Source organism: Eschrichtius robustus, chromosome 20 (genome assembly GCF_028021215.1).
Source record: "Eschrichtius robustus isolate mEscRob2 chromosome 20, mEscRob2.pri, whole genome shotgun sequence".
Taxonomy (NCBI): Eukaryota; Metazoa; Chordata; class Mammalia; order Artiodactyla; family Eschrichtiidae; genus Eschrichtius; species Eschrichtius robustus.
In genome coordinates this window covers 49051520-49068681 of record NC_090843.1, presented here as the reverse complement: position 1 = coordinate 49068681, position 17162 = coordinate 49051520, and the positions used below count along the sequence as shown (strand labels likewise).

The 17162-nt window shown below is 41.4% G+C and overlaps 1 protein-coding gene across 1 annotated transcript in view; it reads right to left on the bottom strand.

Annotated features, from left to right (window-relative positions):
* Positions 1 to 17162, bottom strand: part of CRLF3 (cytokine receptor like factor 3) — a 36905-nt gene extending 19743 nt beyond the window's left edge. The window contains exons 1-3 of the mRNA XM_068531201.1: positions 16963 to 17162; positions 3955 to 4162; positions 683 to 770 (exon numbers count right to left, since the gene is read on the bottom strand). Coding sequence (XP_068387302.1) covers positions 683 to 770; positions 3955 to 4162; positions 16963 to 17079 — 413 coding nt within the window. The 5' untranslated portion in view covers positions 17080 to 17162. The remainder of the gene's footprint in view (positions 1 to 682; positions 771 to 3954; positions 4163 to 16962) is intronic.

Sequence of the window (17162 nt, the reverse complement as noted above, 5' to 3'; positions counted from 1 at the left end):
CAAACCCAGGCCCTCAGCAGTGAAGGCGTGGAGTCCTAACCACTGGACTGCCACGGAATTCCCCAACAAGAAATACTGTAGATCAGTCACATACTGTAACAGTGCAGAAGCCCCCAGTAAACAATGCTAATGGCAGTGGGGGTTTTGCAAGATATTACATAAAAATTCTCTTCCCAAATAAATAAAAGGAACAAGAGAAAATGGGTAGGATCACAATTGTCAAGTTTATAGCAAAAGATCTGGTTTACTGAGCTATGACTCAGTTTTGTTTGTTTTAATTCAAGTGTACTTGATTTACAATGTTGTGTTAATTTCTGCTATACAGCAAAGTAATTCAGTTATATATATATACATTCTTTTTTATATTCTTTTCCATTATGGTTTATCACAGGATATTGAATATAGTTCCCTGTGCTATACAGTAGGACTTTGTTGTTTGAGCTATGACTTTGTTCAGATTTTTTTAAATTAACAATTCTCTTACACATTAGGATTGTAGAAAATCGGTAGTAATTCTATACCAGAGATTACAATCACAACTATTTCATACTAGTAATACTGGTAATGGGCAGTGAAAACTTGAAAAATACATTCTCTATATCCCTGAATCAGAATTTTTAACAGGCAAAAAGAAAAAAAGAAAAGCGGACAGCTTAAGCCCAAGAGACACTAACTCTTTTACCTGTCCAACTGGATGTGTGAGGCCTTTTTGGTAAAGCTCCACAGTTTTTCATTCTGTTCTCCTACACCACCCAGAATGGCGATCTCACCTACAATCAGGAATAAGAGAACTAGTATAGGGAAAAATGGTTACATTATAAACTAATCAACACAACCCGTGTCTAAGCGGGTCTCTGGTTCTCTTGAAAACAATTCTTAAGTGATGTCACAAATTCCCCAAAAGTAAATGTAGAAACTATTTTAGGGACTTCCCTGGTGGCGCAGTGGTTAAGAATCCGCCTGCCAATGCAGGGGACACGGGTTCAAGCCCCTGCCTGGGAAGATCCCACATGCCGTGGAGCAACTAAGCCTGTGCGCCACAACTGCTGAGCCTGCGTGCCACAACTACTGTGCCCGCACGCCTAGAGCCCGTGCTCCGCAACAAAGAGAAGCCACCGCAATGAGAGGCCCGCGCACCGCAACAAAGAGTAGCCCTCGCTCGTCGTAACTAGAGAAAGCCCGCGCGCAGCAACGAAGACCCAATGCAGCCAAAAATAAACAAACAAATAAATAAATAAGAAACTATTTTAGAAACGGCTTTAAGGTTAAACCCAAGAGGAAAGGGGTACACAATGACAACATTCTGCCAGAGATGAAAGATTCTGCTCTACAAATGGAAACTTGGTTTGTCAACTAATTTTATGCAAGGCGTTAAGTCCCAGGGACCTCTTCCCATCTCCCCTACAGAATCTTTATCAACTCCAATAGGAGTCAGTGCAAATATTATCCTGACACAAGCAATAGGGTGAAGGGTCATATAAAGGAAATATTATATAAAGTCATAAGAAAATGATCAACATCTCTGTCCTTCCACAGCCCTGAAGAACACTACCAGAACTGTTTTCCATCTCAGTATATCCTGGAGTTACTCAAGTGTTTTGAGACCACATGACATGACCTTCCCCCTTACCAAAAGGAAAACAGACACACTGAACACTGCCTCAAAATCCTAAAAATTTCATAAATAAGTTTTTAATCCCTCGGGAAGGGAGGGGAGAAAAAAGTTTGAAAGTTAAAACATTTCTGAAGTATAAAAAAAAAAAAAAAATCAGATGCTGCAACAAGCATGTATGTGCCTCATAGGATTTATTTTCTAAATAAAAACATTGGTCAAGCCTCGTGGTGATTGGTATACACTCTTGACCTGTGCTGAACTGCTGCTGAGTTTGTTTCCAAATGCTAAGCGCCCAGGAAAAGACATTCTGAAGTCCTGCTAAAAAGAATTTTCTCAAAGGCACTGTTATGGTCAGTGGCAAATAAACACTTCTCCTTGAAGATAAGACAAAAATGTAATTAGCGTGTAAAGATAACATTAGTACTATATTCTAAGTGGGACCAAAAAGGGGACTAACTTCCAGCTGGAGTGACAGAGCTGGGAGCCAGCCACGCACACTTTTTATCCTATGCCACTCATAGCACTCATCGAAGAACCAATGGTATTTAGTCTCCTTCCCTGGATCCTTTTTCCTCAACTGCCCTTTAAATACTGGCGTCCCTCAGAGTCCCACCTTCTGCAGCCTTCTCTTCTCATATTGTACACTATCTCTTGATGATTTTACTTATTCCCATGGATTCAGAGGTGACATACACACCATTCACTGCCATATTGACATCTCCAGGTATGATCTCTCTCCTAAGCATCACACCCACATTCCCAACTCCTGGCATCTCCGGCACCTCGAACTAACATACCCCAAACCAACTGTCTAACTACCCACCCTCCCCCTTCATGTTCTGTGTCAGTCAACGGCACAATTAACCAGTCGTCTAAAATCACACTGGGTTGGGTCATCCTAAATTCTTCTCTTTCTCCTCCATCCTATAACCAGGCAATCACCAATCATCAACACTTACAGCTCAGTAAGATCACCATTAATTCTATCTCCAAAAAATCTTTTTATTTTATTTTATATTTATTTATTCATTCAGTCATTCATTCATCCATTTTTGGCTGCGCTGGGTCTTTGTTGCTGCGCGTGGGCTTTCTCTAGTTGCAGTGAGTGAGGGGCTACTCTTCATTGCAGTGCACAGGCTTCTCATTGCGGTGGTTTCTCTTGTTGCGGAGCATGGGTTCTAGGTGCACGGGCTTCAGTAGCTGTGGCGCATGGGCTCTGTAGTTGTGGCTCACGGGCTCTAGAGCGCAGGCTCAGTAGTTGTGGCGCACGGGCTTCGTTGTTCTGCGGCATGTGGGATCTTCCCAGACTAGGGATGGAACCCATGTCCCCCGCAGTGGCAGGCAGATTCTTAACCACTGCGCCACCAGGAAGTCTCTCCGAAAAATCTTAAAACCAGCTCTGCTTCATCTTCACCTGTCATCGTCTCCATCGCTTCCTATCTGACTGCCGCCACAACTTCCTCATCGGTCACTCTTACTTCCTTACAACCTCTAACACAGTCTCCAAACTGTGGGCAGTGTCGTTTTTTAAAAGTGCAAATCTGACTGTGTAACTCTGCTGCCTGAAATACTGCATTCAATACCTCCCAGATATGCCATTCACTTTACTCCTGACGTTACTTCTGCTTCCAGTCGTGCTGTGACCTCCTTTTCTTCCTTGGTCTGCTTGATGAATTTCTTCAAGCCTCGGTAGAACTCCTCCTATAGAAAGCCATCCTACACTCTTCCAGAGGTAAGCATTTCCCCTTCTGTGCTCCCATGAGGTCTTAGATCTCTCTCATCGTGTGTGCTTCTCTCACTGGGCTGTGAACCCCAAAGGGCAGAACTTATTACCTTTTTATTTAATGTACCTGACAAAGACCTACAGGAGGGAAGGAGGGGAGGTAGGTAGATGTGGAGACAGGAAGGCTGCAAGGCAAGAACCGGGCATGCTTTAACCAAAATAATTGACTAAAGTTAGGGATGTAACCACTGCAATTTCAGGAGTAAACACCAATCCTACTCCTTAATCTCTAAAAAGAACGATGGCATTAAATCCTATGAACCATTGACACTCTGAAAAATATGTGAACAGACTCAAAATGACTGTAAAATCACTGTGTTAACAGAACCATGAGAAAAATCATTTACTCCTTATTTTGTAAATGATTATAATTAGTACATTAATTGCACTTACTCTAGGATACCTCACTGTACACCTGTCATCCTATATCACAAACTGTCCCAAGGTACGAATAGCCTAAGCACCCCACAGATGGCAGGAAGCCTGCTGGAACCCTGAGATACCAGCAGTGTCAATCTGAATGTGCTGCGTTTAACGGGCTCCCTGGACTCCCCACCTTCTTGGACTAAGTCCGCTGCAGTGTTAACTCCGTGCTCTATCAGCTTCTGGCAGTCATCTAGTGGTTTAATGGTCTCCTGTTCAATGGTGTCCACCTCTTGCAAAAGGGTCACCAATCGCTCATCCAGGAGCTTCCCAAGGGTTCCTTTTAAATCATTAAAATGCTGTTTGAGGACATCTCTTGTCTGGGATGCACTCTCTTTGATCTGAAAAGAAATAACATAAAAACTCAGAATCAGAATCTCTAGAAGAAGCTAATCCACAGGCATCACCCCTAATAATCTCAAGGCACTACACAACCATTACCTTCCATTCAATGATAAACCAAATGTGATTCATTTGTGCAAACTTGCAGAATTCCATAAAGTTGGCCTTCAGGTGAGACAGAATGGTCCCATCATTCACAACTATGTCAATCTGGCTAAGTTAATTAAACACACCATGCCTCAATTCCCTTATTTGTCAAATGAGTATAACAATGCTCGCTTCATGGAGTTGCTGCAAGGACTAAATAAAAATAGTCTATGTACCACACTTGGTAAAATAACGGGCACACTGTTGTTCTCAATAAATAAATGTTAGAAATAAATATTATCTGCACAAAGTAGTTCTTGGAAATAATGTTTCAGTACCAAAAAAAAAAATTAAATTAAGAGGAGATTAAAATTCATTTTACTGAAAAGCAATAAAGAAACGGTAGATTAAAAAACCACAATACAGGGACTTCCCTGCTGGCGCAGGGGTTAGGAATCCGCCTGCCAAAGCAGGGGACACAGGTTCGAGCCCTGGTCCGGGAAGATCCCACATGCTGCGGAGCAACTAAGCCCGTGCGCCACAACTAGTGAGCCTGCGCTCTAGAGCCCACAAGCCACAACTACTGAGCCCACATACCACAGCTACTGAAGCCCGCATGCCTAGAGCCCGAGCTCTGCAACAAGAGAAGCCACCACAATGAGAAGCCCACACACCGCAACGAAGACCGAACACAGCCAAATAAATAAATAAATTTATTTTTTTAAAAAAAAGAATAGCTATTAAAAAAAAACAAACACAATACAAAAAAAAATCACTTCATGGACAAAATGCCCTCATTATGGTAAAAGAAAACTAAGAATTTATTCACCATCCAAAAGGTTCAGAGGAGGCAGAAGACAGATGTTCAGGAAAAACACACTTCTGGGACAATGACTTCATCCTTTTTCAGTCATGGTCCTCTTTGTGAATCTCAATGAGAGGTTTATAAACCTTCTTCCCAGAAAAATGAATAAACCCTACCCAAAAGAAATTTATTCAATTTCAGAGATTACAAATTCCCTCAGATCCCAACCATGGCTTGCTCAGAGCAGTAATTCTGAAACTTGCTTTGCAGAAGAATCACGTATCACACAATTGCATCCTATTATAGTTTAGATGGCAGGGCTCCATCCCAGAACCAGCTTGGAGAAGGGGCTGGGGGAGCGTATGGGCAGAGTTCTTTTTCACAAGCACACCTGTGACTCTGCAGCCCACACTTTGAGAAACACTACCCTAGGTCCACAGACCCCAGATTAAGAACTGCTGTTCTAGGAGATATGACAGGAAAATCTTTACATCTCAGAGATATTTTGAAAACAAGTCAGTTGTCTATACAGACACTGGATTTTTTTTTTTTAAGAATACAGATAACACACAATTCACTTTTTCTCACTTAACAGGAAAATTCTAACTATAAGCCAAACACTCAGTTGAATTAAAGCAAACTCATACTTTACTTTGCAGATATCATATTAGTTTCCTAAGACATGTTATGTTTACTACCCTAACCCTTTGCTAACTTGATCTTAGCAAGAGCATTTGATGTCCAAGAAAAATACACCAAGAAAAGAACATATCAAAATATGGATAAAGCACAATATTTCAACAGTTAATAGAGAAATTTAGAAAACTTTCTATTTATTCTCTAACACTAAAATTAAAAAGAATACAACACTGTTGTCCAGAAATGTTCACAACCATGTAAAAACAAAAGATGCCCACGTCTAAAGACTACAAAGAAACACAGGAAAAAAAAAAATGGTTTGATGGGCTGGGGTGGGGAGATCACAGAAACAATTTTTTCCCCTTTTGACATTAATGTAAGTTATGATGGTATTTGTGCGGTAATGAAAGAATTTCTTAAGTCATAAAGAGAAAGAGAAATCCTAATTTAAGTTTAATTGTTAACTAATATCTGTAAAATTACTAGAGAACTTCTAAACCCAAGTCGAAGTTTGAAAGAAATCAGGGGGCGGGTATATTCAAAATGTCCTTGATCTGGTGCATCACCAACTGTGGGATCCTTGAGAATCAGGCCCTAACATACATAGCACCTAGCAAATAAATGTTCAGTGAAATTCAAGTTAATCGTGTATGTTTTCAAGACCTTTTAAAAAGAACCAGGAAAAGAATGCCGTATGATTTTGATACATCCCACCTGGAATATCGTTAGAAATGCAAAATCTCAGGCCCCACCCAGAATTACTGGATCAGAAGCTGCATTGGTAACGAGATCCCCAGTTGATTCGCACAGGCCTTACAGACACCAGAATAAATGAAGACAACGTGTTGGAGCTCCCTCACCACGGGGAGGAAATTCTGCAGTCGAGCGCTATACCAGTGAGTCCTAGCTCCCTCTTCAACGGACACCGCACACACAGGAAGTGCATTGGTTAGGTAAAGTCAATTTCCTCTTTAGGAAGAATTCAAAAGCTCCTTCAGCTGCTGCAGAGCTCCACTACGTTTTGTTTTTGTTTCAGAACCTCAGAAAAAAAAGGAAGTGTGTGAGCACAAAGCAGTGAGAGGGCCAGCGAAGGGAGAATCTATTTCCAAATCCACCTCCCGCAATTTCATTGTAAATTTGACTCCTTTTTGTTCATAGATTCCCGACCACTGCTGTTTCAAACTTGACACTACCTTGGCATCATTTTCTTCTCCCTGAAAGAGTTCATAATTCAAAGCCACAGCCACCTTTAATTGGATCATGTAACTAATCAAGTTCATTCGCTCGGCTTTTAATAAAACTAATTTTAAAATGCGAACTTCACTGCTGAGTGAATTTCTTCATATTTGATGTGGTACCATGGTCCAGTGTGCTCACTGTTAGCTCATTCAATCTTCCCAACAACTCCAAGAGGTAGGTCTGTATTGTCTACGTTGAAGAAAGTAAAGCTCAAGGAAGTCAAATAACTTCCCCACGGCTTCCCAGTGCCAGAAACAGTGCGACTCCAAGGACCATGGTCTGTCCACTACACCAAGCTGGTTAGTGCTTACAGACCCCATTTTAAAGCATTCCCGTAAACTGGTAAATTATGTATTGGCTGAAGACATTTCCTGCTGCAACGTGTATTTCTTGTCCTTGCATAAAGAATCATGTGGTAGATTCCATATATATGTGTCAGCATATTTGTCTTTCTCTTTCTGACTTACTTCACTCTGTGTGACAGACTCTAGGACCATCCACCTCACTACAAATAACTCAATTTCATTTCTTTTTATGGCTAAGTAATATTCCATTGTATATATGTGCCACATCTTCTTTATCTATTCATCTGTCGATGGACACTTAGGTTGCTTCCATGTCCTGGCTATTGTAAATAGTGCTGCAGTGAACATTGGGGTGCACGTGTCTTTCTGAATTATGAATTTTCTCAGGGTATATGCCCAGTAGTGGGACTGCTGGGTCATATGGTAGTTCTATTTTTAGTTTTTTAAGGAACCTCCATACTGCTCTCCATAGTGGCTGTATCAATTTACATTCCCACTAACAAGGGAGGGAGACACAAGAGGGAGGGAATATGGGGATATATGTATACATATAGCTGATTCACTTTGTTATATAGCAGAAACTAACACAACATTGTAAAGCAATTATACTCCAATAAAGATGTTTAAAAAAAAATGTGGTAGACAACCACTCAGGGCAAAACAACTGTGATGGTTTCTAACAAAGTAAATTTAAGAAAAATACAAATGATACACAACTCAAAGTCTCAAAAAGGAAACTGTAATATACATTGTTTATGTTGATTAACAATATTCAGAACCAATTTTCTACTAAAACCTCTCCTGTAACAGACCATTAAATCTTATTTACAAAGTTTCCACTGCAGTTGACTCTTAATTCCAAAGCAACTGTATTTTTAAAGTTTTAACATAAGGATAAGTTCTCAAAATGCCAAAAAGTCATCAAGCTTATACATCGATACTAAGCCATGCAAAAGCCTAGTAAATATATACTTCACAGCCCTCCAAGACAACAGTGACTGATACATTTTCCTCTAGAGTTTAGCTACTAAAATGTCATAAAACCGACCTAGAATCTGATTTAAGACACCTCTGGTCTTAAGTGGCAATATACAGTTGCTCTATCTATAATATAACGCAACATAACATGTATGTGTTTCAGGAAATTAACTGGAATCTCCTCTACCTCCTCTGAAACATGCATTTTCATGACTTTATAGAAGAAAAGAATTTTTATCCTCCAAGTGTAATCTAAGAATTTATTTTCCCAATTGTTTTGCTTACAGGAAACTAAAACTATTTTTAAATTAGAGATTGGCTTTAAACACTATTAGCTAACAAGAACATAGGGATCAAAAACAAAAGACAAAGATAAAAAATAGTCAACTGAAATTGAAGAAGCTAACCAAAATGTTTCTTCTCAGTTCATATGAAATGTACTGCATTAGCTATGTGTCTTCACACTGACACCAAGACATTAGTCATTAAAAATAATAATGGCAATAATAACAATACAACAGCAGCTCCCACCTACTGAACACCTACTGTGTACCAGGTACTTATACCCATGGTCTCATTTAAATTCTACCACAACCCGATGAAAAGCTAGTCGAGTGGCAGGAAATCTGAACTGTCTGCTTCGTGTATGGACTCATACGTGCTGCTACATTTCCTTCTTGTCTCTTACAGTTAGGCTTTTTGTTTTTTTAAAAAATATTCATTTATTTATTTGGCTGCGCTGGGTGTTAGTTGCGGTATGCAGGATCTAGTTCCCTGACCAGGGATCAAACCCGGGCCCCTGCATTGGCAGCGTGCAGTCTTAACCACTGGACCACCAGGGAAGTCCCTACAGTTACGTTTTTTTAAAACATGCTTATTAAAACTTTCAAAAAGAAAATCTTGACTCTATCACTTGGTAGTCTGTTACATTAATGGCCCCAATGAACCACGAACCATGCCTTGTGGTACTCATATCCTCATGCAGACCTCTCCCTTGGAGAGGAGGCTGGGCTGGTGACTAGCAATGCAGTCACATGTGCATCGTTATAGAGTGGAACTGAGCTGTGCCAGCTCCAGGCCTCAGCCTTAAGACTACCTGGCTTCTGCACTGCGGGGGTTCCTGAGCCACTGCGTTAAGAAGCATGGCTATCGGGGCTTCCCTGGTGGTACAGTGGTTAAGAATCCGCCTGCCAATGCAGGGCACATGGGTTCAAGCCCTGGTCCAGGAAGATCCCATATGCCATGGAGCAACAAAGCCCGTGCGCCACAAGTACTGAGCCTGTGCTCTAGAGTCCGTGAGCCACAACTATTGAGCCCGCGTGCCACAACTACTGAAGCCCACGCGCCTAGAGCCCATGCTCTGCAATGAGAGAAGCCACCGCAATGAGAAGCGTGTGCACCGCAACGAAGAGTAGCTCCCACTCAACACAACTAGAGAAAGCCCGCGTGCAGCAACGAAGACCCAACGCAGCCAAAAATAAATTAATTAATTAAAAAAAAAAAAAAAAAGAAGCACGGCTATCTTTCTTGAGAGAACAAGTGGAAGGGGGAGGAGAGTGAGAGGGGTGGGAGGAAGAGTGTGGGAGGGAGAGAGAGAGCTTGGCATCCAGGCTCAGCCATGCCAGCATTCCAACTGAGTCCTGCTACTACTTAAGGCTCCAAACAGGTAAGTAAATGTTCTATCTTGAACATTCCAGCCTCAGCTGCCATCTGACTGCAATCACATGAGAGCTGCCAGCAAAATCAGAACTGCCCAACTGAGCCCCGGTTAACCCCCCGAATACTAAGCAAATGGTTGCCTTTTAAGCCATTATGCTTTGGCATAGTTTATTATGTAGTGACAAACAACCAAATCATGATAAAACAAATGTTTAATTCTTGATTATCTGCATTAGTGAACAGGGTGCCTATAATCATGACTACGAACAATCTAAAAAGAATGTCTGCAAAATCACACCCACAACATTCATAAAGGCATTCATTCTATATTTGTTGAGGTCTAGTGCCAGGAGCTGGGGTTATAAAGATGAATAAGGCATGATCCTGACCTCAAAAAACTGTCATTCTAGTAAAGGAGACAGTTGCATGCACACGTAACTATAGTAAAAAGTATTAAGTCCTTATGTAAGTGAGACAGCCACAAACTGCCATCAGAGCTCAAAAAGGTCATTCTGCTGGGAAAGAGAGTAGGAGACATTTAAAGAATAAGTTACCAGTTGGAGAAGGAGGGGAGGTCACCTTGAATAATAATAATATTTGGTGGTATTATTTCTATGGCTAATATTTATTAAGCCCAGGCATTTATGTCCCAGGCATCGTGCTAAACATTTTAAATACATTTCTCATTTTAATTCCCACACTGGCCAAGTAAAGTAGGTACTATCCTTATCCGCATTGTACAGATAGGGAAGTGAGGCGTCAGGAAAGTTAAGTTTCTCAAGGTCTCACACCTAATAGGGGCAAATGCAAAAAAAGTAAAATAACTGCAAATATAAATGATTCATGGATACCCCTCAAAAATAAAAGCCTGTCCCAGGAATTCCCGGGTGATCCAGTGGTTAGGACTCGGTGCTTTCACTGCCAGGGCCCAGGGGCCCGGGTTCGATCCCTGGTTGGGGAACTAAGATCCCACAAGTCATGCAGTGTGGCCAAAAAAAATTAAAAATAAAAATTAAAGGGGCTTCCCTGGTGGCGCAGTGGTTGAGAATCTGCCTGCTAATGCAGGGAACACGGGTTCGAGCCCTGGTCTGGGAAGATCCCACATGCCGCGGAGCGACTAGGCCCGTGAGCCACAACTACTGAGCCTGCGCGTCTGGAGCCTGTGCTCCGCAACAAGAGAGGCCGCGATAGTGAGAGGCCCGCGCACCGCGATGAAGAGTGGCCCCCGCTTGCCGCAACTGGAGAAAGCCCGTGTGCAGAAACGAAGACCCAACACAGCCAAAAATAAATAAATAAATAGATAGATAGATAAAAAAGGGAAATTCTTAAAAAAATAAAAATAAAAATAAATTAAAATTTAAAAATGTCTGTCCTACATTTGTTTGGGTTTAGATCACAAATTAGCCATATTATTTACCAGGTTTCTAGTAATAAGAACAATTCTTCTCTATCAAATTTAAATTTACATTACACTCTATACTGAAAAAAAAAATTCTACACAGAGAGAAACTGGGCTCCTCTGTGACACTCACACACTTTTTAATTTGAGGTTAACATTATAGATTCTGAATGCTTGTTTAAATTCTCATTTATAGCCTACATTTCAAGTGAGGTTTGGACTCAACAAGCAGCTTTCAGAGTGTCGTGTTTAAAGACAATTTGTGAAAAGACTTAAAAAAGGATGACTGAAAAGCCAATATAAATATGTGGTTTTTGCACACAAATATATGTGCAGCTTTTTTTTTTCCCTTGGTAGTTGATTATTTAGTGTTGCTTCTGGAGCTTTGCTTCCGGTATTTTGGCATATTTGAGTCAATTCATTTTCAGCCTACCACCAACAAATGCTCCATAAGTATCTATGTAATAGACTATTCACCTCTGCATTAAAAATTAGACTGTACGCGGGAAATTTTTCATAATGCTTATGATATAATGCTAACCAAAAGAAAACAAATATAAAGTTGCATATACAGTAGTCTTTCAATTTGGCAAAATAATATGTCTAGAAGGATACACCAAAATGTTAACAGTGGTTGTCTGTAAGGAATAGAATTATGGGTGATTTTCAGATTATTTCATCTGTTCTTGGTTTTCCCCAGCTCTAGATTTAACCTTTTCTTAGGACACTATAATAGGGACATTTTAAGTACTACTGCAGTAACAGATTATTTTCAAACAGATTTTTTGGACTGTTTTGAAACGGGTAACAGAAGGGGAAGTGGGAGATAAAAGAAGCAATAACAGCTTTCTTTTCTTTGCTGAGCTACTAAGACTTCCTGCCCTGGTTTTCTGAAATAACTTTTTTCCCCCAGCTGAGTTCTCTATCTGTTCCAGTCTTTAACTAGTATGCTACGTGTTTTCAAATCTTGTGAGCATAATGACCTATGGAGAACCTGGTATTGTACATTAGGAATATCAAAGTTCCTAATAAGATCTTCAAAAAATTATCTGAAATCAATTATTAAAAAACTGAAAACAAAATACCATGAGAGGGCTTCCCCGGTGGCGCAGCGGTTAAGAATCTGCCTGCCAATACAGGGTTCAATACAAGGGTTCAAGCCTTGATCCGGGAATATCCCACATGCCGCGGAGCAACTAAGCCCGTGCACCACAACTACTGAGCCTGCGCTGTAGAGCCTGCGAGCCACAACTACTGAGCCTGCGTGCTGCAACTACCGAAGCCCGTGTACCTAGAGCCTGTGCTCCGCAATAAGAGAAGCCACCGCAGTGAGAAGCCCGCGCACCACAACAAAGAGTAGCCCCCGCTCGCCACAACTAGAGAAAGCCCGCGCAGCAACGAAGACCCAACGCAGCCAAAAATAAAAATAAATAAAATAAATAAATTTAAAAAAAACACTATGAGAGACAAATGGTCACATTACAGATGTTAAGACATGCTAGGACAAGAGTTGGCTTGAGATTGTCAATTATTCACTTGTCTGTCACTGTATAATTATCTAAACCCATGCTATTTCAAACAGCGTTTTAATCTTGAGGAAAAACCACAGCAGTTTACAACAACACACCTATGGTTCAGGATAAACTACAAAAATCGGTAGAGAGCTGATGAAGAGTTAATGGTATCCTCTAAGGCACTGTGCCTCTATTTTTAATGTGCATACACATCACACCTGATGACGATTCACCAGGTCTAGGGGGGGTCTGATTCCTGCATTCTTCACAAGCTCTCAGGTCAGGATGACCCTGCTGCAGTCGTGGACCACACTTGTAGTAGCAACGATAAAAGGGACACCACTGCCCAGAGCTGGGCAGGGTCCTCACCAGTGTCTTAATTAGGCACCAGGATCTGGCCCTTTACTCTGAAAGAGCAGAGACTTGCTCTTGTCAATGCCCCTAGAGACACTGAATCACACTAATTAAAGGCACATGAAGGCCAACAGTTCATTTTAGAGTAAATTATAACTGTACACAGACTAGAATATTGGTATTTCTCACTGCTGGCACCTCCAGTACCTGAAACTAATCCCCCTTTGATACTGTACAAACATGGAGTTTCTGGACCTGCAAAGCTTAAAGACTAGGTCCTGGACAGTGGCAATGTCGTCAAACTAGTGTCACTCTTTGAGGCATATCTGACTGGCCAGCTGACATCACTATGTGACATCCTGATCAGCTATCTCTACTCACAACAAGCAGGAAAGTCAACCTGTAGAAATCAACAAGGGATGAACAATACAATGGAACTGAAATCTAAAAATGAATACACAAGAATTTAGATTTTTCCTATTTGTTTTGTTTTTAGGCGGAAGAGGCTAATGACCAGCCACCAAAGGAAAGAGTAAATCTGTGACAGCAGTGCTCTGTTGCCCTACCCACCGGATTTCTAGGACCTAGACGTACCTCTGACCCACAGAATGCACCCAGTGCATATTTATTGAGTAAATGAACAAATGAGTATTTAAGGAGGGTCGGAGTTAACTTCTTTGGTATTTACATCTTAATACCAAGGATTCCAGGGAGCTTATATAGAACTATTCTTAATGATTTCAACATCAGTTACGCCAGGCTGACTGTAAATATTATCTGATTTCCTGAAGACAACGAACATCTCTCTAGCCTTTAACTTATTCAAACAGTAAGAGTTACAGACTACCTTTCATTCCTACACAGAACTTCCTTTTCTCTGAAGACAGAGGGTAGGGCTTAAACTTAACCACAAGAAGAGAAACTGCTACATGCTGGCAGTTGTTTTTCACACTAAAAGATTGACAGTAAAAGACTGTTATTCTTGTTCCTTCTAAATTTTCGTAGCCATGATTTCCTAACAGGAGGCAAATTTCATGAGAGATTTTTAAAGGGTAAGAAACAAAAGCAAAGATAAAAAATATGCCAAGAGTTCTTGAAAAGGTTAAACAAAGAGTTACCACACGACCCAGCAATTCCTAAGTATATACTAAAAGAACTGAAAACATGTCTACACGAAAACTTGTACGTGAATGCTCACACCAACATTATTCATAAGAGCCAAAAAGTGAAAATAACCCAAATATCTATCAGTTGATGAATGGAGAAATAAAATGTGGTATATCCACACAACAAATATTATGCAGCCACAAAAAGGACTAAAGTACAGCTACATGCTACCTCATGGATGAACCTTGAAAACATTATGCCTAAGTCAAAGAAGCCAGCCACAAGGGGCCACAGACAGTATGGTTCCATTTATATGACGTGTCCAAAATAGGCAAATCCAAATAGAGACAGAAGGTAGTTTAGTGGTTATCAGGGGCTGGAAGAGTGACAGCTAACAGGTATGGGATTTCTTTTTGGGGTGATGAAAATGTTCTGGAATTAGTGGTGATGGCTGCACAACTTTGCAAATACACTAAAAACTGCTGAATTGTACATTTTAAGGTATGAATTTTATGGTATGTAAATTACATATCAATTTTAAAAAAATCCTGTGCCAAAAGGAAACAAAATCGGCAAGTAAAAAATATACACAAAGGGAGCATCTTTCCTCTCTGCTCTCTCATCCTTCCCTGATACAAAATCTTTGACTGAAAAGCCATATATTTTATGTAGTTATTCTGAAAATGACTGGAACCCTAAAAATATCCTAACCACTAAACAAAAGCAGCTGCTTATTTTGATAACATTTTTGTAACATTGACCTTCCTTAAAATGCAAGTTGACAGGGGACTTATTCTACAAACCCAAACGTGTACAACCCACTAGAATTAGCTTTGAGGAAGAATTAAAGCTTTTAGAACTAGAAGCTGTTGTAACTGGCACCGGCACAAAACACATTTCAGTTCACAACAGTATGACATTACTCAGTCTAGTCCGAAGGCAATGTCATTAGGAACCTAAGCTAATGGATGTTCTCTTAGTGTTTTCTGTTTCAAGCACAAGACAATGGTCCTCAAAAACAAAACAAAACCCCATACCAAACTCCACTAAGTTATAGGAAAGTATGTTCTGTCTTTAAATTTTTGGACATAGAATTTAAAAGAATGTAGGTTTGGAAACAATACTAAACCATTCAGGATGAGATCATACTAAATTGTTTTAATATGTTCAATATCACACGAGAAAGTAATCAGTACTTCTCCCAGGTGCTAAGCTCATTCATTTAGTATCAACTCTGTTTCTTAATCCTTGATGCAGTTAAACAATAGTCTCATTCATATATGACGTCTTAATTGGCTGCAATGTTAATCATATAATAAGAGATACTTTAATCTCTTTTTAAATATGCCCTAGATTTAGAACCTCTATTTCAAAACAGCAGAAGGAATAATGCAGATGTTTTCAAGTGGAAATCAAAATGAATATATTGGAAGGCCTTAAAAAGCATTCGTCAAATCAGGATCACCATATCTAGATCTTGCTCCCAGATTTGCTACTAAACTACAAAAGATGCCTGGCCTACATTTAAAATCTACAAGAATTTTTAAATGTATAAAACCTAAAGCGTGTTGAGTATCCTTAATGATGAGAATATCCGAAGGCACTGTTATCACAGCACTATTCTACCAGTTGTAATTTTCAGATTCTATGCAGCATGGGAGTTACTAGGATGACAATATATATTAATAACAAATGTGATGTTGAAAAATCCCACTCACTCAAATGATTCCACTCAGACGGAATCCCACTGACTCAAAAAGCACTTATTAAGCACCTGAATTAATAGTAGCTTGAGGATTATCTGTCCTCCTGCACATTGGCAGTGGGTTATATCTTTTTCTGTATATGTTCCAGGGCGCAGAGAAACCATGTGGCATTCCTTTATCTTTGATAACCAGGTCCCCATGGAGCAGATAACTGCCCTCACTTGAAAGTATATTTAGCTTCTCCTTTCAACACTCCTCTCTTTAAATCTGTTTTTCCATTTCCCTACACTTTTGTATCCCATCCCCCAGGGGCTTCATTTTCCTTCTTTTGCCCTTCCAACATGGCTTCACCTTAAAATCCAAACTCTCTAGAATGGGATCCCGCTACATGATTTTTTAATGCGTTCAGGATCATATGAGATACTAAGTACTACTCTGACACCAATTCCATTCATTTAGTGTTAACGTTACTACTTCTCCACTCCTCTGTCTCTCCTTAGTCCATCCCTTCCACTGTCCATTCCGCCTCCACTTTGAGCTCTCCCCAAGTCACTGCTACACATTTTCCTCACGCTCTCTAAAACCGCTCTCCATCCACAAGGTAGGTTTTCCAAAGAATCTCCACCTCCCCCAACTCTCTCAATCTTTACTACCCTCTGTGACGCCCTCGGTTTTTGCTCCGGTCCCTCACTCCCCCCAACCTCGGACCCCATCGCATCCCCGACACCGCCCCACACAGCTTAGGGAACGCTCCTCACACTCTCCCTCGATCCCCCAAATTTGCCCCTTCCTCTTAAGACCCCCGTCCCTCCCCCCCCCCCCCGCAGAACCCACCTCCCCCTTCCCAGACCCTGCCAGGTCTCCCGAACCTTCAGAGACGCTACCCTCCTCCCTTCAGAGTTTCCGGACACTCCCGCCCCTCGCAGCCCTCCGTGCCCTCGCCCATCTCCGGGCACCCCGCGCCCTCCCCCGGGCCCACAGCGCCCCTGCGGGCGCGGCCCTCCGACCTGCCTCCGCGCCTCCCGCAGCCCCTGCAGCCTCTGGCCTAGCTCCCGCCGGTAGCTCTGCGCCGCCTCCACGCTCTCGCGGGCCTCCTGCAGCAGCAGCTCGGGCTCCAGCTCCATCGTCCCCTCGTCCGGCCGCGCGGCCGGCGGCTGCGGACGCGGTTCCTGACTGTACCGGGCGCCGCCGAGCGGCCCCGAGCGGC